This window comes from Dermacentor andersoni, chromosome 1, assembly GCF_023375885.2.
Source record: "Dermacentor andersoni chromosome 1, qqDerAnde1_hic_scaffold, whole genome shotgun sequence".
NCBI lineage: Eukaryota > Metazoa > Arthropoda > Arachnida > Ixodida > Ixodidae > Dermacentor > Dermacentor andersoni.
Window position 1 is genome coordinate 136935796 of NC_092814.1, and position 23141 is coordinate 136958936.

At 45.3% G+C, this 23141-nt stretch overlaps 1 protein-coding gene across 1 annotated transcript; it reads right to left on the reverse strand.

Annotated features, from left to right (window-relative positions):
• Positions 1–13887: 13887 nt before the first annotated feature.
• On the reverse strand, positions 13888–22198 carry LOC126545970 (uncharacterized). Its single transcript, XM_050194020.3, has 3 exons — positions 22064–22198; positions 17380–17857; positions 13888–14405 (listed from the first exon to the last, which is right to left on the reverse strand). Exons 1-2 carry the CDS (start codon positions 22073–22075, stop codon positions 17393–17395), a joined length of 477 nt encoding a protein of 158 aa, XP_050049977.1. The 5' UTR covers positions 22076–22198; the 3' UTR covers positions 13888–14405; positions 17380–17392.
• Positions 22199–23141: the final 943 nt, after the last annotated feature.

Genomic DNA, 23141 nt, shown 5'->3' on the forward strand with positions numbered 1-23141 from the left:
AAGGAAGGCGCCAAATAAAACAACAGACGAAGGAAGCAGACACGAGACAACCACGTAGGCGCACTAACTGAGCGTTTTATTCCTGTGTCAAAAAATAAAACGCTCAGTTGTTAGTGCGCCTACGTGGTTGTCTCATGTCTCCTTCCTTCGTCCGTTGTTTTATTTGGCGCCTTCGTCGTAATCATGATACATCAACTTCTCTAGTGCTTCCCTCGTGGTAATCTTTCGGCAGCTCTTTAACTTCGTTGACTTGTTATACATTTGTTTATAATTTTTCATTCAATTCAAGGGGTCTGCAGTCTCTGGTGAGTATATTTTCCGCTTTTGGCCTCGCGGCGGAGTAGAACCTGTAAAGACAGAGACATCATCAGAACATCTTGTCCGGCTAGTTGGCAAATTTTTGCCGAAGTTCACGTTGTGTCAAGGAACACTACACACAGGCACACAGGACAACTGCAGCGCCCTGTCTATGCCTGGGTGTCACGTTCCACTGTAAAGCGAATTTAATTCGCAACACATGCCTGCCATGTGACATCGCTGCTTCACGTTTATAAAAACATGGCATGAAAAGCTTCTTCATTATGAAATTTCTAGTGCACGGGACAAAGTGGAACTGTTTTCGTAAAATAATACTTTTAATCTATGCAGGTTAGTACTAATTATACATGCCTGCAGAGAGAGAGAAATTGAAGAGATGAAAGGCAGGGAGGACAGGACGCACGTCCCGTTTGCTACCCTACATTGGGGAAAGGGGTATAGGGGCGACAAGAGAGAGAGAGAGAGAGAGGATAGAGAAAGCACAGTTTCGCGCACATTTGAAGGTTCGCACCGTGTCTACACACGGTTGCCAAGACCTGTCGACTTGAGATATTTCAACAACGTTTTCGTGGCTTTCTCTGCCATTGACGCGTACGGCCGTGGTTCAAGGATCTTCATTTCCAAAAATTATCGAGTCCAGCTGGTTCAATGCTGTCCGGAGAGCTTCACGCTTGACGTAGTACTGAGGACAGAGACATAGTATGTGTTCAATCGTTTCTATAGTTCCACAAGAGTCGCACATGGGCGTATTCCCCATTTCAATGTGGAACGAGCAGTCTTTCGTAAATGCCACCCCGAGCCACAGGCGGCACAATACTATTGCCTTACAGCGGTAAACTTTTGATGGCACTTGTAGCTTTAAGGATGGATCAAGACTATGAAGATGACACTTCGGGAGGTTGGGAGAAGGCCAGTATTTGTGTCATAGCTTTAGCCAGGATATGAAGTTTTCTTGCAGTGTCGGTTCTTAATAAGGGGATTGGAACTGGTCGGGCTTCCAGATGGGCAGACCGGGCGGCTTCGTTGGTGAGGTCATTACCTGCAATGCCGGTATGTCCAGGTAGCCACTGGAATATAATTTCATGCCCTTTAGCGATAGCTTGACGGGGGTCTTCTCTTATTTCATATGTGAGCTGCTCATAAGTCCTATGATATAGGGCAAAACGTAGACTTTGAACTGCTGCGTGTGTGTGTGTGTGTCTCCATGTGTGCGCGTACCTTTTTTTATTTTTTTTTTATTTTCTTATTTATTTATTTTTTTTGTTTTCCTCTCTGTCATCTTCCTAACCCCTATCCCCCCTCCCCAGTGTAGGGTAGCAAACCGGAGACTCATATCTGGTTAACCTCCCTGCCTTTCCTCTTCATTCTCTCTCTCTCTTGAACTGCTGCCTTATAGTCGCAAAAGACGACCTATTTCTGAGGTGTCTCTTGCAGGAGATATTTGACAGCAGCACGCAGGGAAGCAATCTCTGTCGCCGTTGATGTTGGCATGTGTGAAAGCTTGAATTTCATTGCTGTTTTCGTAGCCGGAATGACAACGGCAACCTGAACAACTGGTAGATGAGACCATGGTTGCAGGATTTCAAGTAGAAACGTGGCCCCAAAATTTAATAGCCAAATTTCCAAGTTTTAGTGCTGCTATATATTCATGTAACATGTTAACATTGCTGGTTTCTTAACAGCTGGCTGAGAATACAAGGCATCAGTTTTTAGAGCTAGCCTTCTTGATCGATGAAAGCTTTGATTCATCTTATTAAGGATTAGGTAATTGAGCGTTTTACTTACCTTGGCTTGATTTTTCTGCAGAATACCCATAAGAGAAAAATTAACTTCTAATAGTTTAAAGCTTCTGGGCAACTGAGCATTGGAATTTTTTCTCCGAAAGAATTTCTAAAGCGGTAAACCAAGCTTAGGGAGAAGACGGCAGTGCACGGCAAGAACTGGCTTCGGCGTGTCGTATGCTGTAGGGCCAAGCGAGGCGCGATATTTTACGAACGTGAATTTGCTGATTCCTTGCGAAAACTATTTGGCTTTTTAGTTGAGCCTATTATTGGGAACATCACGCACCGCAGACGAGCAAGCGATAACGAGAAACTGACAAGCACGCGGTTTCTTGGCGCATCCCGATAAAATTTTGCTGCCTAACGGGACGGGCCGCCCGGCGCCGTAGCGAACAACCAGGAATATACAGCGCTTGCCGTGCTCATGACACTTGCGCCGTCCCCTGTCAAGTGGTTTTTGTACTCGAATAATGAACTACAGAAGCACAGACTGGCAAACACTAATAGCTTGTTTTCGTTACCTTCATCGATCAGGGACCACTCTTCCACTCCAACAGTCGGCACAGCCGACCATGACAGGGTCGGCGTAGCCCCTTCCTCTGAAGTGGTCCGAGAAGAGGCCGTAGCCATTATACATCTGCTACCATGTCAGCCCCGCCAGGACTCGCCATTTAGCGTAATGTAGCCATATGTCACATCTGAAAAAATGGCCGGAATACCACGTGGTCATTATTAAAGAACACTTAAAAGCGAAACCAAAGTTTAGAGTAGAAAGAGGCGACTAAAAAGAAAATCGGTCCTTCTAGGCACAGGTTGAAAAGGGAAGCGAACCCATGTCGTCACATCGATAACTCAAACTTCTGTTAATTCAAAACGCAAACGGTGACCGCCACGTAATTGTTTTTTTTTTACTTCTGCCGTGTTCATGACCATTCAAACGTGGTAAGTGATAACAAAAAACCTGGCAACCAGCTCTCCAGCATAACAAGTTCGTGCAGCAAGCATTCAAATACCTGCCGCAGATATAAACTGAAAGTTTTCTACTCGTGGAAAAAAATGAAGAGCAACTGCTAACATTTACCGAAGCGAAATTTCTGTCTGCGCGTAAGCTAGCACCAATCGGCGAAGTAGCTTCAATTTCTTACAACACCGCAAAAAAATGCGCCGCGCTAAATCAAAAAAGATATTCACTTCAAAACAAGCATGGAAGATCTTTCTTTTCGTCCTATAGCTGTTTTGATAAGGACAGTGCGCGTTTTTCTCCTCATAACGACTGCAGAGAAACTGTGCTTACCTTTCGCCCACTGGGAAACGGAAAAATTTCGCCGATCTGTTGCTCCTCGAGTTCACACATCACACAGGCGCGCGGAATGCCTTGTATCCTTTTCTCACTTTTTCAGACATTGCCGGAACATTCCCAGGCACAGAAAGAAAGCTTTAAACTGCAGAGCATACGAAAAAGCATGCACGAGCATAGAAAGCGCAGGAGCAGACGAGTGGAATGGCAGCCGAAGTGATAAGAGCGAAAGCACCGTCCGTTGGCGAACCATAGAGTTTCATACAATAATTACTAGACGGAACTCTAGCGCTGCAGTCGTTGTACCACCATGGGGAGAATGGGAAGTACATGGATTTGTCTGATCTTCGTGCTTGTGGATTCAGACGTTCTTGTTGATTTTTATATTGCGCTATATAAATGTTATTGTCGTCAATTTCAACGCAATGTATACTCTTCGAAGTGCAGAAGACGCCGCGATCGAACACGCACAATTGCTATTAATTGCAATGATTGAGCTTGTCCAGGTGGCCAAATCGAAGCGCGCGAAGCGTCTTATGATAAATTCATAAGGGCGTTTCATTCGCTTGTCGATACATGCGTTTGTGGCTTAATGGTTTCAATATAAGGCTTCTGTGCTAGAGCTCCTGTGTTCGAATGCTGCCATCGAGCACTTTTAATAATGTTTATTTATTAATTTATTACGCAGTACATTGTTGAAAATGACGGAGTTTACAAAGCTGTTTGAAGCCAAAAGCACGACGTTTAGGCAAATCCATGTACTTACCATAATTCCCTTGCTGGTACAACCGCCCCCATTGCAGCTCCAGTAGACACTGGCGCAAGAGTTCCCTCTAGTAATTATTGTATGAAACTCTATGGGTGCGACAAATGAAGCGGCCAAATAAAGATGTGCGATGCCGAAAAAGGAAATAGCCAAACGCACATTTGATTTCTGCACATAACTCCATCGCTTCACTTTATTGTTATCTAGGTTGAAAAGATAGAGCCGCATATGCAAAATGTATTGAATTTTCATTTGGCTACCAGTGCCATGTAGACGCTTTATTGCCAATATCGAAACTAGTCGCACCGTCCAGCCACTGGTTGACCCCACCATTCGAGCTTTTCATTCGTGCGTCTGCGGCCTTAATGGAAACCGGCGTGCGCGCATCGGCATTCTCACGGGCTATACGACGTAACGCACACGACAATCGTCTCAAAGAGTTGGCGTTAGCAAGATTGCAGCCTGATTAATCTTTCTGGGGCTTTTGTATACGTCGGTGTGTGTGTGTGGAAGTGGAGTTGTAAGAGCCTCATTAGCTCGTTTATTCGTTTATGTTACTCACAATAGCCATTTCAACCGTGAAGTAATTGTCATTAAAAACAGTAAAAGCGTCCTAGTTTAAGCGATGATTATACAGAAATTTCTTATTCATTTTTTTCCGTCTTTATTTTACTGCTCAGTTCTCTTTGCCCGGCCCTATCACTATGTTCTGAAGCGACTTCGCAAAACATAGGTTTCTCCTTGATGCAAAACGCTCTTTCATGAACCTAATAGTGAAGTATTACTTTTAAAAGCAAGATTGCAAACAAAGCTATTTTGTGCCTTCTGTTAATTGAGGTGCTTTTGATGCGCCACAGACAATTTAACACCCTTTTCTTGGCTATAAATACGTCAGCCTGTATTGGGATTCTCTCTAACGAATTCTAAAGGAAGTCCTCGGTATAAATACTGATACTGTGCGACGCGTAGTTAGCCTCTCATAATTTACCGATCTACAAGTTTTGTCTCGTGGAATTCGAAGTTTGGTTAGCGCGCGAATGATGGCCCACGACGTCAAACGAATTGTTCCTTCAAGGTTGCATTTATTAAGATAGCGGTACACCTAAAATATATTTATGTTGATGCAGACCTTCGACCGGGACTGATATCCGAGCCGGATAATACATCTTGCTGATGTGCTGGCGATCACATCTTGATGAGCCATCCTTCTAGAGCTGGATGTGCATTTTAATCAAATCATTTTCACTAGAAGTACGAGCACCGTACCTGATGGCTCCACTTCGACCACAGCGGAAAGCACTGCAAACACATCACCTAAACCGGTCTCAGCCAACGACGATGTGGAACTTGTCAATCTTCTGAAGATGCTTGTCAGTGTCATCAGATCTCTAATCGCCGGTCACCAGACACCAGCAGCGTCAGCAGCAGAGCAACTTTTGGAGGTCCTCGTTCCAGTCCTCGACAGCCTTCACTAGACGTTTTACCGGAAAAACCATTTTAACAGTTGTCAGCAGCCTCGCCCCTTTGTTCTGCAATGGAATGGCAGGTCGATGCGACCGAGGCACACTGATCTAGTTTATTTATTTATTTATTTATTTATTTATTTATTTATTATACCTCAAATGCCCCAGAGATGGGCTATTACATGAGGGATGGGCTTAGTTTAACAAAACAGTGATTCGCGAGCAGCCTTGAAGTAATGAGCGTCGGAGTGGTGCGTGACGTCGCAGACAGACCGTTCTAGTCCCGTGCGGTTTTAACAAAAAAATGATCGTCGATGAGAGGTAGTCTGTGCCGGGGGAGGATACACGGCTTTGCTGTGGTTAATGCGGCTGGACTGACGATGAGCTGGTAATATAGCTGAAATGTGGGGCGGTGAATGATAGAATTTGTGAAAAAAACACAGTCTAGAAATAAGACGTCGCGATTCTAAATTAGTAAGTCCGGCACAGGTTTTTAGTTCAGACACGCTTGCATGATAAGAATATTCAGAGTAGATAAACCGGGGTGCACGGTTTTGAATTGATTCCAGTGTATTAGATGGGTTATGTTGATGAGGATCTCAGACAGAGCATGCATATTCTAACTTAGGGCGGATATATGTAACATAAGCTAACAAATTTACTGATGGGGGAGCAAGTCTTAGGTTCCGGCGGAAAAAACCGAGGGTTCGATTCGCGGCATTGGCTAAGTTAATGACATGATGTGACCAAATCATGGTAGTTGAAAAAGCTATGCCGAGGTATTTATATGAGTCTACGGATGAGATTTCGGCGCCATATATGGTGTATTTCCCTGATTGGTGATGCTGTCTGCGACGGAAAGAAACTATCGAGGTTTTTTCAGTATTTAAAGACATCAACCATTCGTTATACCATAATTCAATGCATTTTAGGTCATTTTGAAGCGAAACCATGTCTGAAGTGTTAGTTATGCGTCGACAAACTACACACTCGTCTGCGAACAATCGAATGTTAGAAGAGATCTCAGTAGGAAGATCATTAATGTAAATCAGAAAGAGTAGTGGTCCGAGAACTGTGCCTTGTGGTACGCCCGAAAGGGCAGAAGATCGCTTAGATGACTGCATGTTAGCAAATACAAACCTTTTCAAAGTCTAAGAAAATCGCATCTACAGGTACGTTCAAGTCGAGTTTAGAGTTTAGATCATGAAGAAATAAAGCTAGTTGGGTGTCACATGAAAGACCTTTACGGAAGCCATGTTGAGCAAGATGAAAGAGGTATTACGATCTGAGAGTAAATAACATGCTCCATTAGTTTGAAACAAACACTGGTGAGTGAAATGGGACGATAACTAGAGCACAATGACGGAGGACCTTTTTTTGGCGACTGGAACAATCTTGCCTACTCTGCAGTCTTCCGGCACCACTCCTGATGACAATGATTGCTGAAAAATAACACATAACATCGCGCTCACGTTTGTTTTGGTATTTTTCAGCATTTTAACATTTCTTTCATCGACACCAGACGATGATGTAAGTTTTAATGAATCAATTAGGAAATGAATCAATCGGGAATACGATGGTTTTGTTCATCAAACAGAGCTAATGGCTGGGAGTTATTAGGGTTAATAACCTTCCAGAATTTTTGGGGGTTATTTCTTAACATAGACGGCAGCGTGTGCGAAAAAAAAGTGCGTTTTTCTTTATTTGCTAGGTCTTCGAATTCCTTTTCTGCAAGGTAATACTTATTCCATGCGCCTGCGTTGTTAAATCGTTTAGCCGAGCAAAAAAGCCTTTTCTTTTTATTATTAAGACGCTTTAGTGTGATATTAAACCATGGGGATGACTGTTTTTCGCTTAGAGTGATAACGGGTACGTATCTCGCGAACACATCGAGTATTTTGTTCTTAAAAAGCAGCCAGTTAGTTTCGACAGAACGCATAAAAAAACTGGTGTGAAATGAAGCAGCAAAATGTGCGAGTTCCGATTTAATTGCCGAGTAATTCTCTTTGTCATACAGTCTGATCACTTTGGTTATCTTTTTAGGTTGTGCAAGCTGACAGGAGTACGATGCATGGATTATGGTATGATCACAAAGACCAGACAGATGCGTCATTGCATAAACTTTGTCAGGATCAGAAGCGAAAATGAGGTCGAGTATGTTAGAAGAATTAAAACTATGACGTGCAGGTTCAGTGACAAGTTGCGTTAATCCAAAGGTTAGGCATGAGTTAACAAAATCGCTTTCGGTACTGTGTTGCGAATTTGCTGATGTTAGGTTAGTCCAATTTATGGCGGGAAAGTTAAAATCACCGGAAATAACATCGGAGAGTGGTGATGCAATTCAGTTACCGAACGCAATGTTTCGTGGAATTCTGCAACAAAGTTAGGATCATTAGCAGACTACGATTATTGTGGGTGGGTAAGAGGTGCTACACAGGGCCAACAGAATTTCTTGGGAGGACGATGTCTTAACTTCAGTACATTGAAGGTCCTTATGCGCGCCAACGAATACGCCGCCACCACGTTTGGTAGTTCGATCATGCCTGAAGATATTGAAATTATGGAAAAATGGCAATATTTCAGAGTCTTCTATTGTAGAATTATGCCAAGTTTCAGTAATTACGATTAGATCAGACTCTGTTGTGTCGGGAAGATTACTGAGAGCGTCAACCTTCGGTGAAATGCTTCTAATGTTAGTAAAAACAAACGAAAAGAAATTCTTCTTGGAGTTAGCATTGCTGGGGCCTAGGCATTTAAAGTACGAGGGACAAGCTTTTGGGTGCTGCAGTCAAACGTGTAAGCTTTGTTTCCAATAGTTAGCTTGTCGTGTCGGAGCTTGAATGGTTTCTGTTGTGTCTTGGCGAATTCGACTAAACGCCTTCTAGCTGTTAAAGTGTTAGGAGAGTAATCTTCGGAAATTCTATATTCAGTTCCCTTGAGTTTCCTACCCTGTGAAAGAATTTGTTCTTTTACTTTGAAATGTGAAAGTCTTACAATAATTGGCCTGTTGTTTTTAATTTGAATTTGCCAAAACGGTGGGCACGTTCCAAACCACCGACTGAACAGTTATATTTAATTCTCGATAGTTCTTCGGCTCATCGCTATGAAGACTCCACTAGACGTTATAGCGCTTCAGGAAACTAACGTAAGGAAAGAAGAATATCGATTGCCAGGCTTCGTGGGTGTCCACAGTAACACTCGATGCGCGGAAACAGCTTGTGGTTCTTTCCAGTGTGTGGACGCGGCGCATACGCGCAATGCTTCAAAAGCATCAGTGTACGTGCGTGCAGACTTGGATTTCGCGGTTATTGACACAGACGGCATCTGTGATTATGAGTTTGAGTGTGCAGCTGTTACTGTGAGCCTCAGAGGAATGTGTACGATGGTGGTAAGCATATACAACAGGCCTACACGTTCTTCCGATACCTCACTACTTGAGTGCTTAGTGTCTCGGTGTGATGCATCGTTTGTGTTATGCGGAGATTTTAATGCCCATCATCCACGATGGTGTACCCGTCCCCAAAACAATCGTGGGCAGAGATTAACGAGATCATTATCAAGAACGATCGCCAAATACTGAATGACAGTTCACCTACATTTATAGGTAGAGGAAAGGAGCATTCCACTATAGACCTTTCCATATCAACAAGAGATGTGTGCTTAGCCTGGTCATGTGAACCTCACCCGTGGGGCTCAGATCACCTACCCATTTGTTTAACACCAACACATACTGCGGGTCGCCAGGCTGTCGCGTATACAGTGACTAACTCGGACAAGTTCCGTCAGCTGATCTCAGAGGCACCATCTCAAGACAGCCGGCTTAAACTGATGAGTGAGTGCTTACGAGAAGCTACAGTACAACGACGACGGAGTATCGGCAAACAAAACCCAGATCTAAAGCTTTTGCGGTTCCGCGCATGTCGACGGCGCGCTTATAGGCGGGCACAGCGCTCTAAACGACGCACCGACTGCACTATGTACAATCGCATTGATGCAACCATATGACAGCATACAAAACAGCTTCGTCGCAAGAGCTGGGAAGCTTTGTGTAGTTCGTTGCACACTGGAAGTGGTTTTGAAAATGTATGGCACATACTGAAGGCTCTTCGCACTCCTGAAATCTGCAATAATCCTACGGCTGCATTGAGCATAGCGACTGGCCACTCACCAAAAGATATAGCGGAGGCATTTGCGCACATTTTCGTCTCTCCTGCATCCAGTGACACCAAAAATGGCGACCTTCCTTCTGTGACAAGTCACAGCACCATAACCGCTTCATACGGTCCAGTCTGCAAGATGGATAAGGCAGATTTCACTCTTGAGGAGCTGCGACACGCGCTGAGCCTCTCTAAACGCCGCACTGCTCCAGGTGAAGATGGTGTGACGTATCAAGCACTGCGGAACGTTAATAAGTGTTTCCATGACCGTATATTGGACGAGTATAATGAAGTATGGAGAACCGGTGTAATCCCTGCTGAATGGAAATCGTCGGTGGTGATGCCAATATTAAAGTCAGGGCGCCCTGCAAGACACCTCAAGTTCTACCGGCCAATATCCCTAACTTCAAATGTCATCAAGTTAATGTAGCGAATGATCTTGTTTCGCTTAGATGTCAGGCTAGAGGAGCTAAATTTTTCCCCTGATGTCATGAGTGGCTTTCGTCGCCGCCGTTCAGCTCTAGACAGCATATCAGACCTTGTCTGAGCGCTCGAATTTGCTAAAGCAAACAAGCATTCGGCCTACATGCTCTTCCTAGACATACAGCAAGCTTTCGATTCAGTTCCGCATAAGGCGGTTATTTTCGCTCTCGCAACCGCGGGAATTTCTGGTCGTCTGCTCCGCTTTGTGCATAAGTTTCTATCGGAGCGCCGTATGAAAGTGCGTGTCTGAGGAGTAACTAGTGAATACCGAAATGTGAAGTGCGGTGTCCCATAGGGCAGCGTATTATCCCCGCTTTTGTTTAACGCCGTAGTCGCCGCACTTCCAAGTCGTTTGCCTCGGGACAGTGACTTTCCTGTGAGCATAGCTGTCTACGCAGATGACATTGCTCTGTGGATAAGTAGCACTTAGCACCTGGGTCAACGCTTCGTGCAAGCCTGCAAAGAGCTCTAAAAGCTACTTCGGAGTACTTGGGTGAGGTTGGCCGGCTCATATCACATGCTAAGACGGGTGCAATAGCATATCATCCTAAACAACGCGCTTGTCGAACAATGAGCCGACTGCACCTTGAAGAAACTCCTATAAACTGGGTGCGACAACACCGTTATTTGGAGTTAATTATAGATGATCGCATCTCTTGGCGTCCTGCCGTTAAATCTGTACGATGCAAATCGCACTGCCTCCTTAAGTATGTGGCCGCCTTGACTGCTAGAGGTGCTGGCTGTGACCAAAGAACGGCTCTCCAGGTGTACCACTCATCTGTACTCTCAGGCATGATGTACGCGTTACCAGTCCTGAACATACCACCTAGTTTGATAGCTCAACTGGAACGAGATCATCGCGTTGCCCTTCGACTAATGCTTGGATTACCCCGTGAGGCGCAATCTGTTGCATTACTCACTGAAGCGCATCAGTTTACCCAGAGGCTACAAGCAGATCAGAGAGCTCTATATCATATTGAGCTTCTGCACCGGGCATCGAATGGTCAGTTGCTCCTTGATCGTCTCATTCACCGCCCGTTATCTCGCATGGGAAAAATGGCGTTATTAATGAATATCACTGACATTTCTGAACATGCTGTTTCAGTTACGCCTCCGCCTCCAAAAGATGTCACGAAACACGTATTCCCCATTTACCTCACAATCCCTGACGTGCCCAAAAAGTCTGATATGCCTGTTTCGACAATATTCCAATTCGCTCAGTCTCACACGTTCGAAAAGTTTCCAAATTATCTTCAAGTATTCACAGATGCATCTGTACAGAGCCAAGGTCAATGCGCTTCTGCAACTTTTTTCTTCCCTTCGACTCAAGTACGGCGCATCTTTCATATCCCTCATCCAACTTCGTCAACAACGGCTGAGCTAGCAGCGATTAATGTTGCACTGAAATACGTGCAAGAGGAGTTAACTACTTCGATGATTGCCATATTTACGGACTCCCGCGCTGCCCTTAGCAGGTTACAACGCAGTGAGATTGATTGTCAACTTATGCGCAGCATTACTGACTCTGCGAGCAAATTTTCATCACGTGGGGTATCTCTCGTTGCTCAATGGATACCTTCCCACGTAGAAATCTCTGGAAATGAAGAAGCTGGTCGGCTCGCTTCAACTTGCACTCGTAACAACTGTGACTGCCCAGAAATTTAGTGCAAGCTTGATGACGCTCGTTTGCTGATTAGTCGCCACCTAATCAAGCAGCATCCAGACCAGCGCGTCGCAAATCCAGCGTTCCCGCCCCGTGTTCGCGGTCGAGGCTTGCCTCGTTGCGCTAGAGCACAACTATTCAAGCTGAGGGTTGGTTGCGTGAACGTGCACGAAAGTTTATGTAATGAAAATTAATCCGGAGTCCCCACTACGGCGTGCCTTATAATGAGATCATTTTACACGTAAGAGCCCAGAATTTGCTCTTAGTTTTCTCTCCTTGGTTATTGTCATTACATCTTATTCGCTGTGAAAACAGAAACGCCCTTGAAAAAAAAAAACGCTGATTTTTTTTAAAATATATCGCAACACATCAATGACTGCTGCTTAAAAACTGCATTGCAATAATTTGCTGCATGCCGAATTTGCGCTGATTAATAGTCAGCCATCTTCGATACATTACTATGGTTTCAATCAAAATCCACTATGTGCCACATCTGCCACGCTATGCATTTGTGCGAAGGAATGCGGGGAGAACGGAATTGCTGCTTAATTCTAGCCCGTTACCCGGTCCCCGGAAGCGACGTGAGAAGACTCGTGCCTGCCTACCTTTGCAGGAAGTGAAGAGACGTATTTCTCGCACTGTGATAGCGATTATATACCGGGAAAGTGTGCAGCAGGTCTGCCGTGTGCTGCTAATCACCCTTCTAAGGACTTGAATATTTAGACACTGCCCGAGTACTCAAGCGATAAAGCATGTTCATCGAGCAGAATGTGTTGCCGCTTATACACTTTCACATAGCTTCCGTTTTATCTATAAATGTAGGGATTGCGTCAGGCCTAGCCATGTTCGCTAAATAGCTCGGCTCACCATGTCTTTAGACTGTTTACTCTCAACGGCTATTATTTAGACAGGTCTACGTAATAGCATTCGTTTCCGTCTGTTCTTTCAGAAAAGAAAGCACCACAACTACGAAACATTAGCCCACCCTAATTCCTAGTCCTATCATACCATATAATTTTGAGCCACTCTTGATTACTTCTGTCTTCTCAAGTTGTTAAATAGCGTAAGTCTGTGGGTACCGATACCCACACACTTACACTATTTGACCACTTGTTAACTGCCGCACGTATTACATGGTCTGCGAAAGCCCCCTCCTTCATTTTAGTTTCAGCAAATGTGTCAACTACTCGAAATCGATATCCACTCTTGACGGCCGTCTTTCCACCTCTTCACTACGCCTTTATTTTTTTTTTTTCGCTGCTTGATGCACGATTCCTTGCGTACAATCTAACCATGGGTGGTAATTAAACTAAAAGACGATACTTATGACCAGTGATAGCAGTGTCACGTTGTATACAATCCCACTTCGAGGCGCATAGCATGAAATGCTTTGCGCTGCTACAGGAAAGGCCTAAACAACAAGCAAAAAATCTCTTTTGGAACACACCACTCAGCACCTACGAAGACTGGGACCATCAGTTCCGAACAATATGTTTTGAAGATTATTATCAGGCCACGTACCACGTTTCGTGGGTATTCTCCGGGCGGTTGTACTTCTAGAAATAACTGTTAAGATCGCGTCACAAGAAGCGAGCCTATCAGTCTACGCTGGTTAGAAGTTTGTATGGAAAGGATAAATGACATTTGTGTAAGTTTCCCGCCCTGATTTACAAACATAATTAAGGCAGTTTTATTTTTTCTTTCTCGGAGGTGCAACAGTATAATTCACCTGTGGTTTCTTGAAAAGCCAGAGAACGAGCTTTGTTCGGAGGGTCCAGGGCATTACAAAGGGAGCCCTTCGTGTTCTTTGGAATCTAGATGACACCGGGCTGTACCTGCGTGTGCTTGCATGCTTTTCCGTTAGGCGGATAAAGTAATATACGAAGGAAAACGGAACAACAGACCCAACTTCCAAAGAGTCCCTGAATCGCTGTTGTGGTACAGAAAGAATGGCGACCATTTTGGAACAAAAACGAATATTGCTCTTTATTCAAAAGGCGGGTAATCGGCGCCAGCAGCACAAACAAGAGGACAAGAGCGCGTGTAGTATGCAAAACTAGACGAGGTGCCTTTCAGTATCTCTCGCCTGGACGGCAAAAAAGTAAGTTGCTTGTTACGTCTCGGTTAGCCTGAAACCAGAAGCCACGCATGGTCTTTGCTAACTTTATTGTTACTTTTCTTCTCATTGATTTTTTTTTCTCTACCTCCCATTGCTGTCAGAGCCTCGAAAAGGGATTGTTGAACTCAAAAGTCTCAACAACAGCAACAAAAAAGAATGGCAGAGATAACGTGACAGCATTGTAATGGTTCGCATTGTTTCACGCCGCTCAGCTTCTTTGTGTCGTCGACGTGCAGACGCTGGTGCCTCGCTTGATCCCTGTAAGGCATGTGGTGCAGCGCCTGCGCTCCGATGGCAGTGGTGAACGCGAGTTTAGCAGCCTCTTCACAAAGGTCGACTCGGTTCCGGGACGGAGACACTGCGGCAAAACGTGCGATGTATCAGAAATGAGAAAGAGACCAATTCTTTTGAAAGCGGCCACCAGTGTGTAGCGAGCGACAGCCTAGGCGACGGTGAGAAGATAAAAGCCAACAAGAAATGCCGAAAGGAAAGAGGCACCGCCATAGCCCGGTCCCTGAACTGCACGCAACGCGAACTGTGAGAGAAGTAGGGCGAACGTATAAGGTCTGTCGACCGGCTACCTGTGGCACAGGCGGCGAGTGTCCCCACAGAAGGCAGATATGCTTTCGCAAGGGTGTCTAAACGCCATTCCCTCTGCCCTCCCGGGTTAAGAACATGTAAATACACCGATGGCCCAACAAAGGCGACTTGGAAGTTCCTCACGCATCCACTTTTCTTAAAAGACGCATTCGAATTCCAACTGTTGGTCCTTATGCCTCCTCTCTGTCTGAACGGCACGCCGCGGCGAACGGTTAGCGGCAGCGTACTCGGCGCGTCAGTCTCTTGTGACGTCTGGCGTGTTTTCGGACACATTGTAGCAGTCAAGCAGCGTCGTACTCCCTACCGAAAAAGCTAGCCGGAAACTACGTGCCTTCGTGCGTGCGATCTGCCATTCTAACACTTCTTTTTCTTTGGTTCTTTAACCTTAAGACAAACAGTAAGCAAAAAGTATCTGCTGCAGTCTTTCGTATAGGCAATCGCGTGATGAAAAGCTGGCTGCAAACGACCCAGTGCACGTATATGTTTCTTCAGTTTTGTCAAAAGATTGTCGGGAGGCGCAGAAGTGAGTGGGCCGTTTCGCTGAGCTTTAAGCTATATGCAGGCTCACGTCTTACCATTCCAGCAGTTTTGTGGCTTTGCTGGCTTCAATGGTAATCGCTTCCGCAAAAGTACCGAGTCGGCGATTCTTTGGAAGCACATGCCATTCTTCTCTTCACGTGAGGTATTTTCTGTGCATGTCTGTGCAGGTATTTTCTGAATTGTGCTTGCGTGTGTGCGGTTTTTGTGTGCGTGCGTGCGTGATTGCGCCTATGCCTGCGTCTTCCTCGCTGTCGTATCTGCTGACCGCCTAGTACCTGGCATCACACGGCAGATTACCCGTTTCGATCCGGGTTGGATGCGTACGACGATCATAACACGCCGAACACAGTGCGTGGTCCGACCATTTGCGAGTGATTACCTTGTCTTCCCGGTGTGTTATGTCAGCCAGCCAGGCGGCCCGTTCACTTCATTTCTCTCCGCCTTCGGGCTTCATTCCCGAGTTTTTTGTTTCTGTGGTTTTAGGTCATTTTTTATGCGAGGTCGGAAGCATTATCGTAGTCATATCGTAATTGCACAGCTGGAAGTTTTCCAGCTCTCACCACGCAAAGAATTTGTGAGATATTCGTGCTGCGAGATAGGTGCATTACAGCCTCTGTATACATACCACATCATTGAACATCAGCTGTAATAGCGATGCATTGATTGTTACTATCGAAATCCTGAACAACACATACGACCAAACCATTGCTAATGCAACGTTTTAAGATGGTTAGGTGACCAAAAAATGGCATTTAAAATGGTTTCATATTTACAGCTAAACAATGACGTCAATAAGAAACCATGGTTAGCTTTTCACCTGCCAGAATGCGTATATCATGGGAGTGTGATGTTTTTAGCTCACTTAATACGTTGTCGCCTTCATTTGGAGTGGAATACTGCACAAGTCATGAGGCGAACCTCTCCAGGTTTCATTAAAATGCCACTCTCCGTCTCTCTGACTTCTATTGTTGACGAATTCCTATAACTCTTGGTATTTTGGTATAAAAATTTCGCTTGCATGAATAATATATTTGCCTTTGAGGAGGTCAGTGAGCAGCAGAGCAGCAATTGTATTCTAATCATTGCTGTTGCGTGGCATTATTGCTCCAATGAACAGCCCGTTGTTCCAGAAATTCAAAGCTTTTTGCGCATCGCAGGAGCTGCCCCATAGCACGCTGTGCGCATTGTTGCGTGAAGGCCTTTGTTTCCTCGGCGGTTCGTCTTTTGTCCCGGTCGCATCATTGTTCTCTCGCGCTTGACCTCATCCCTTAACCTTTCTGGTACAATTACGACAAATTCAGGCCTCGTCACTATAGAGAGAGAGAGAGACATGGCATGTAGGAAGTGAATGCGTAACAGCGCCCGGCCGACCTATGACACAACAATTTTGTGCCGCCTTCGGTGTTGCTTGCAACGCGTCGACTGACGCTGCGCGTTGCAAGGAGGACAACAGCTCCACGCCTATCACGGGGAGGTGGTGCTGCCGCAGGCCCGATTTGGCGCAACCCCCGGCGTGACTTACACACGTCTTCAGCCATCGGCAGTTTGTCTCACCCTGGAGCAACATCAAAACGTTCGTCACGTGGTGCCTGTATATGGCAGCGTACCGACCTAGTTTCTTCGTCGAAGTGGGGAACACAATCGAAGAGGTCTCCACTGCTGGCGAGTGGGCGTTGAGAGATGATTTGAAAGAAACTCATGCCGACGCTGCTATTAAAGCGGATGTTGTTGCGCGTTTGCGGAAGAGCGATTACAGTTGAGTTTTGCAAAGCGTTGCCAGTATTTGCAATCTTCTTCCGCAGTTTGTGTCAGTAAAAAAGCAAGCAGAAGTGTCCTGTCCGCCTCGCGATGGGCTTGACAGCTGAGTTTGACCAGTCGTTTCTTTTCCAACAAAAGATCAGTGTCGCTTTGTGATGTAAAGCGACAGCGCCCACTTCATTCGCGTTTCTTTTTGATGACGAATATTCTTCGTGTACACATAGCAATGTCTCCATATTTAGAACATTTTCCGCCCTTAAGCTGCCTTGCGAACGCCTGGTTTCCATTTGGAAGAAAATGAGCTGCCGGAAGTTGATCTTGAGTCTCTTGCGCGCAGCACTCAAAATACTCTATTACTTAAGTTTATCCGTATGAAAATGCTCGGCTGCTCGCAACTTTCCGGCTTCGCTAAAGATGTTGTTTACTCTACTCACCTGCTTAACACCTTTACCACCATCCGCGGCCGCCTCCACCGAAGCCGCCGCCGCCGCCGCCAACTCTCCATCCGCCTCCTCCGAAACCGCCGCCGCCGCCTCCCCTCCAGGGGCCACCGCCACCACCGAAGCCTCCAAAACCGCCACCGCTCCTCCACGGACCGCCGCCTCCAAAGCCGCCTCCTCCGAAGCCGCCCTTAAGGCCTCCACCGAAACCTCCGAGGCCACCGCCGCCCCTCCAGGGCCCACCGCCACCACCAAAGCCTCCGAAACTACCGCCGCTCCTCCATGGTCCACCGCCACCACCGAAACCGCCGCCGCCGCCGCCCCTCCATGGTCCACCGCCACCACCGAAGCCTCCGAAACTACCGCCACTCCTCCATGGGCCGCCGCCGCCGCCGCCGAAGCCCCCGCCGCCGCCGCCAAGAAACCCGGCGGTCACGAGGCTCACGGCGAGCCCGCACACGGTCAGCGCCAACTAGAGAAGGAAGCCATGATTTGAGAATAAGCATCCCGTGATGGGTGGCGAGAATTGACAGTTCGTAGGCCCGTGACCGCGTGAGATATAAAGGCCCTTGCACCACAAGAACAGAGCATGGCTTTTTTGTGTGAATGATGAAATGGTTCAATTTGGTTGGTCAATTACAACTGCTCTTTCCAGCTGCCATTGAGCAGCTTCTCCATTTCACTCCCATTCACGTTCCGCAATGTTGAGTAGCAGGTCGAAACTTCGATTCAGGCTTGCCTGTACGCTCTTACAACAATTATACAGGTATCTCTCCTCTGCCTGTTATTCAGGCTCAATCGTACAAATAAATTTGCCGTGTATTTTTAGACTGGAGCAATGAATTAAGCAGGTAGGAAATGACAAGCCTTGCTCAATGAAAATATTTATTCAAAAGACAAAATTAGGTTGCATACGTTCAACCATTTTTATCCAGCTAGTTCATAGCCTCCATCGAGCAAGAAGAATGAACTTTGCAGCTTTTCGCTAAGCTTTTAAGGCTCAGCACATCGCAAATTATTGGGTCTCAGCGAAAAGGTTGTATATTATTTTAGGGATTCAGCTAGAGCCTTTGCGAAGGCAATACCTATTAACTTCGATGCGTTGGAAAAATAATAAAACGAATTGCGTATTTATAAGTATTCTTTCATTGTTACTATCTTGTCCTTCCTAAACTCTCCACATTGAAGAAATGATTTACGCTGATTGATGCTTCAAAAGTCCAATAATGGCGCTTTTTATTCAAGAGACGACCACGAGTGTGTCAACGGCTCATGTTAACGCCCCTCTGTAGAGTAGCGCCAAACAAACTGGCGGAGTCTCAAGGGTGTTTTCTAATTTAGCTCGCTAACACTAGGCACACTGCTTATGTATTATTGCGCAACGGTGCAGCTTCGCATCTTCTCTGCTCCTCGTTATCTTCCTAGATTTCTGGTTCTTGCTCTAGAGAGCTGTACGCATATAGCTTACACTAGCGACTGTTTACCTCTCCTTACATTTCAAGTGTTTTATCTCTTGGCGCAATGCGTAGAAAACTGTGCGGACGACACATTTACGAATTACCCGCTTAGCACGTACGACGTCATACTGAAGCGTCATCTGCTGGCGGGTATATCAACCTTCATCTAAGTCGCATTTTTCCCCCTGGAGATGGCGCAGCACGCGATAGATCGCAAGGTTAGCTCTTGTAGTTTACTTGGCTGTCTGCCTCCCCCTCCCCCCCTCACCCCAGCCTCACGTTCCACTCACGTTAACAATCTAATGCGGTTCAGCGACGCCACTTTCTCCTGCAGCATTTCAAGCCCTGACGCCAGCTCCGCCATCTACCCATCTCTGCGTGCAACCCTGGCCACATTGCACTTGCGCGACGATCAAAGAGAGGGCGCTACATCCGCTGGCCCCTTTCTATATGATTTCACAGGTTTCGTCTAGATCGCTCCCAAGCATGCTCCCTAAGTTTCATTCAATAATTCTCGGCTGCTTCTCACAGCACTTGTGTCGCTGCAACTCCTGCAACATAATATCATACGCAGGTTATGGGTTGGACTTCCAGTGTTTGCAAGTTGTCTTTTCTTCCACTTTCATCATCCATTTGATAATCATTCTTGCATTTCTATTTTAAGAACACAGTTAATCCTTGTCTTTGAATATATCTGCAGACTGCATTTGGTTTAACGGTTTGAGCTAGTTTGAACTAGTCACCCTATAACGGTGGCGGCTACTGCTTTTCGCATTTAATTAGTAAGCGCAGTGGGTCAGTGAACGTTTGTTATCTGTATTGGCTATTCTGTTGCAGCTTGTTGACTGTGATCATGTGACTTGGCTGTACTTATAAAGCGATGTCTCGTTGTGAATAAAATCAGGTGGTAGTTGGCGTCTCTCGAGCTCGTTGTATTCTTGGTCCTCGTCCAAACTAAGCCTTAAATTTCTTTGGATATGAGTTTAATAGTCGGTTTCCAGCTTTTAAGCTCACATAAAACGTGATATTCTGCGCTTTGCAACATGTTCCGCATCAGCCGCGATTGTCGTGAGTGGCGCTGCCTGACACTCCGAGGGCTGAATACAACACAAATACTGAAGAAAGTTGACGAGGGGTACAGCTGCTTCCGCAGCTCAATTGGCAGGCCGACGCACTCGGAGTCTGTAGACTCGACTTCCACCGGTATTAGGTTGTCTTTTTCTTAATTTGCCTTTTCATTATTATTTCTGCATGTAAATAGTATATATAAAAACTGCAGGTAATTCGTTCCAAGCTTACTTTGGCTTCATTATCGGCTTTGTTTATACGTACTACTAACAATAAATTCTGCCACTCGATTCTTCCATTCTTCTTATTCCCTTGAGCATATTATTTTTTTGTATCTTTTATTTAAAATAACCTTACAGGCCCAAGAAGCATTGTGTAAGGGGGGAGAGTACACTCAAAGATTATATAATAATTAGAATATATATGTGAATATATATACAAAACATACAGTATAAGAAATGCGCTAACATACAGTAATGTGTTTTTAAAATTGTACAATGGACAAACCGAATGTTTTCGAACGCGAGAGGTCACTGAACAAGAAACTTTCGCAAAGTAAAATATAATCAACAGATTTACAGAGCGAGCGGGACATATTTGGCTATAACAAAACAGTATTTAAGGGATAGTAGCACAATAATAGCCGCAAAAGCAAGAAAAATAACACATTAGGTTATGTAGAGTTAGAAAAATGCGTTTACCGAAAAATGCGTTCTACCGATTCACATTTCCTGGCTGGACATTTCAACATATATTTTCTCCTTTTCCACCGTGCTTTCTAACTCCGCTTAGAATAACACGGTCTCATTGTTGCTCTGTGTCTTAGTTCTCGAAAAATCTCGCAAATAGCATAAATGAATTGTATACTATATCTCATCCATCTATTTCCACCTGCAGGTAACATTCACCTCGCTGACTAGTCGATTCTCCTAATACCAGCGATGTAACCCCTGCCAAACCAATTGCAATGGACGCAATGAACTACAAAAATATTAAGTGCAGAATATCATAATATAATCTCGCCGTAGACAAGCTAAAATTTATTTACAAGACGAAAATACATGCTAAGGCATAATTACGGTGAAACAACGCCGAAAAATTGACTAAGGTTTAACTCCCACTTTAAATATTTTTGATCAGTTTGCACAGCTTATGTACTGCAGTGAAGGTACTTGAAGGAGTGGCTTAATATGCGCCTTGTATCGACAGAAAAAAAATCACTGAACCAAAAATGTTTTTTTTTTTTTTGCGTCAGATAAAATAAATTTTTTATCAGTATTTACAACTACCATGCTTTATTGGCGCAAAGCTCGTTGTCTGACTTTTATTCATATAGCTAGAATGCTTCCCTTCTCAGGAGATTGCATTCCGGAGTAGGAACTTCCTTCTGAATGACTCCCACTTCTAGAATGAGGGTGGTATAGGGCTAGTGTGGCATCTTATGTATTTTCATTTTGCTTAAAATGTATGTACATTACCAGTAAAAAAAATTGTCAGGTGGACTTAAGCTTTGAATGTATAACATAAAGTCGAGCTAACACTTCAGTAGTTTTTTTTTTTCCCCGTTGCCTTGAATTTAATCGCAGCCTAGTGTTATCCCATTTTGCCAGATGGTGCCCTGACATGGCGTGTCAGGTTAACTATCTTGAATTACTTCTTGATTATGCGACATTACACCTGGCCACCTTCTCTTTAATTAATACAAAAAGAAACGTATTTCAATAGGTGCAAAAAAGTAAGTATGAAATGTTATTATCTAGAAGAACATGGAACAGGCGGTCAGAACGCCATCCCCTGTCCTGCTAGACAACTGATGTGCTGAGCCGAAAATACGAATGTTTCTTCAAGGGTTTCTTCAATTTCAATTAGCCATTGGAAATTCATAACCTTTAACTGATGTCTCCACAGCTGGGATATCACCTTGTTATCTGGCAACGCAGTCGGAACACCGCCGCAGCCTACTAGTTCTGGCGCGCTGTATTATAGACGTTGATAAGCAGGTCACGCGGGCCGAAATAGTTGACGATTTTTCAAATTAACAGTGGCACCTGCGTTAGTTTTTGTTCGCTCAGTCCTACACCTCATTTCCTATATCGCTGCTGTCCAACATACATGGCAGCCGGAAGCGCTCACAAAAGATGCAGCAGACTCACCAAAAGTTTCATCCTTGTCGTGGTTTCTGGTCCACTGTTGTGAACTGAACGAATACGACGAGTACTGTACCTGGCTCAGTTCGAGCTCCGCGCTTTTATACTACTCGGTGCCCGTACACCCGGCTCTTGTTGTTGCTTTTTTTTCCCTCCTCGCCAGTGCGTTGCTGTAGTGTGCACCGTGAAAGTGAAAAGAGATTTCACCATGGTCATAAGGTGGCGTTGTGCATTCGCACCACCCGGCGGTCAACGCGCTCTTCCTTCCTTCGGGCCTTTACCCTTTCCGGATGCGCATCCCACGGCAACCGCATCACGTGTGGATGCCGGGGAGGAGGTAACGGACCGCCGGTCACACCTTGCTGACCTTAACGTCAAGGTCTTCCGAGAGCGACTCCTGCGCCTCTCACAACCATCGTTGACCCATACCGACGGTGGGGCTCGTCCGTGCTGATCCTCGCGCGTTGCCTCCTTAATGAACTGTTGCTGCGCTTAGGCAGCTGCCTCGATGTTGTGATGTACGCTGTAGGAGCACGTTGGCGGGTTTTGCGCATTTTGGGCGTGGTCCCGCTGCTGTTTACGTGCCGAGACTCGGTTCCGGTCTTGTGCGCATGCAGGTATTCTGCCGTTGGATATACTTTTATCTGGTGATCGGCGATCGTGTACGCTGGGCTCCTTCATTAGGTGGCCGCAACTTTGCTAATTTTTCAGCGGTGGCTTAAGCTCTATTGTAACGTGAGGAGCGTGGAAGCGGTATACTATAAAGGCTATTATGGTGTTCCTTTCAGCTTTTGATGTTGTATGGCGATATTATACAACAGTTTAGAATTTCGCGATATGTTGATAATGGCGATTATTATTATTATTATTATTATTATTATTATTATTATTATTATTATTATTATTACTTCGTTGGCTGCCTGACGTGCAGACAAGTCTGGAAGCTGTGTTATTCAATATTTTAATGCAGGTATTTCAAGCCCGGTTCACAGCAGATTGCAGCAACATGACAGTGGACCTGTCATGGGGATCTTAAAAACTTGCACTGGTGTGCAAATATACTACCTCTGGTCCATGTGTGTCT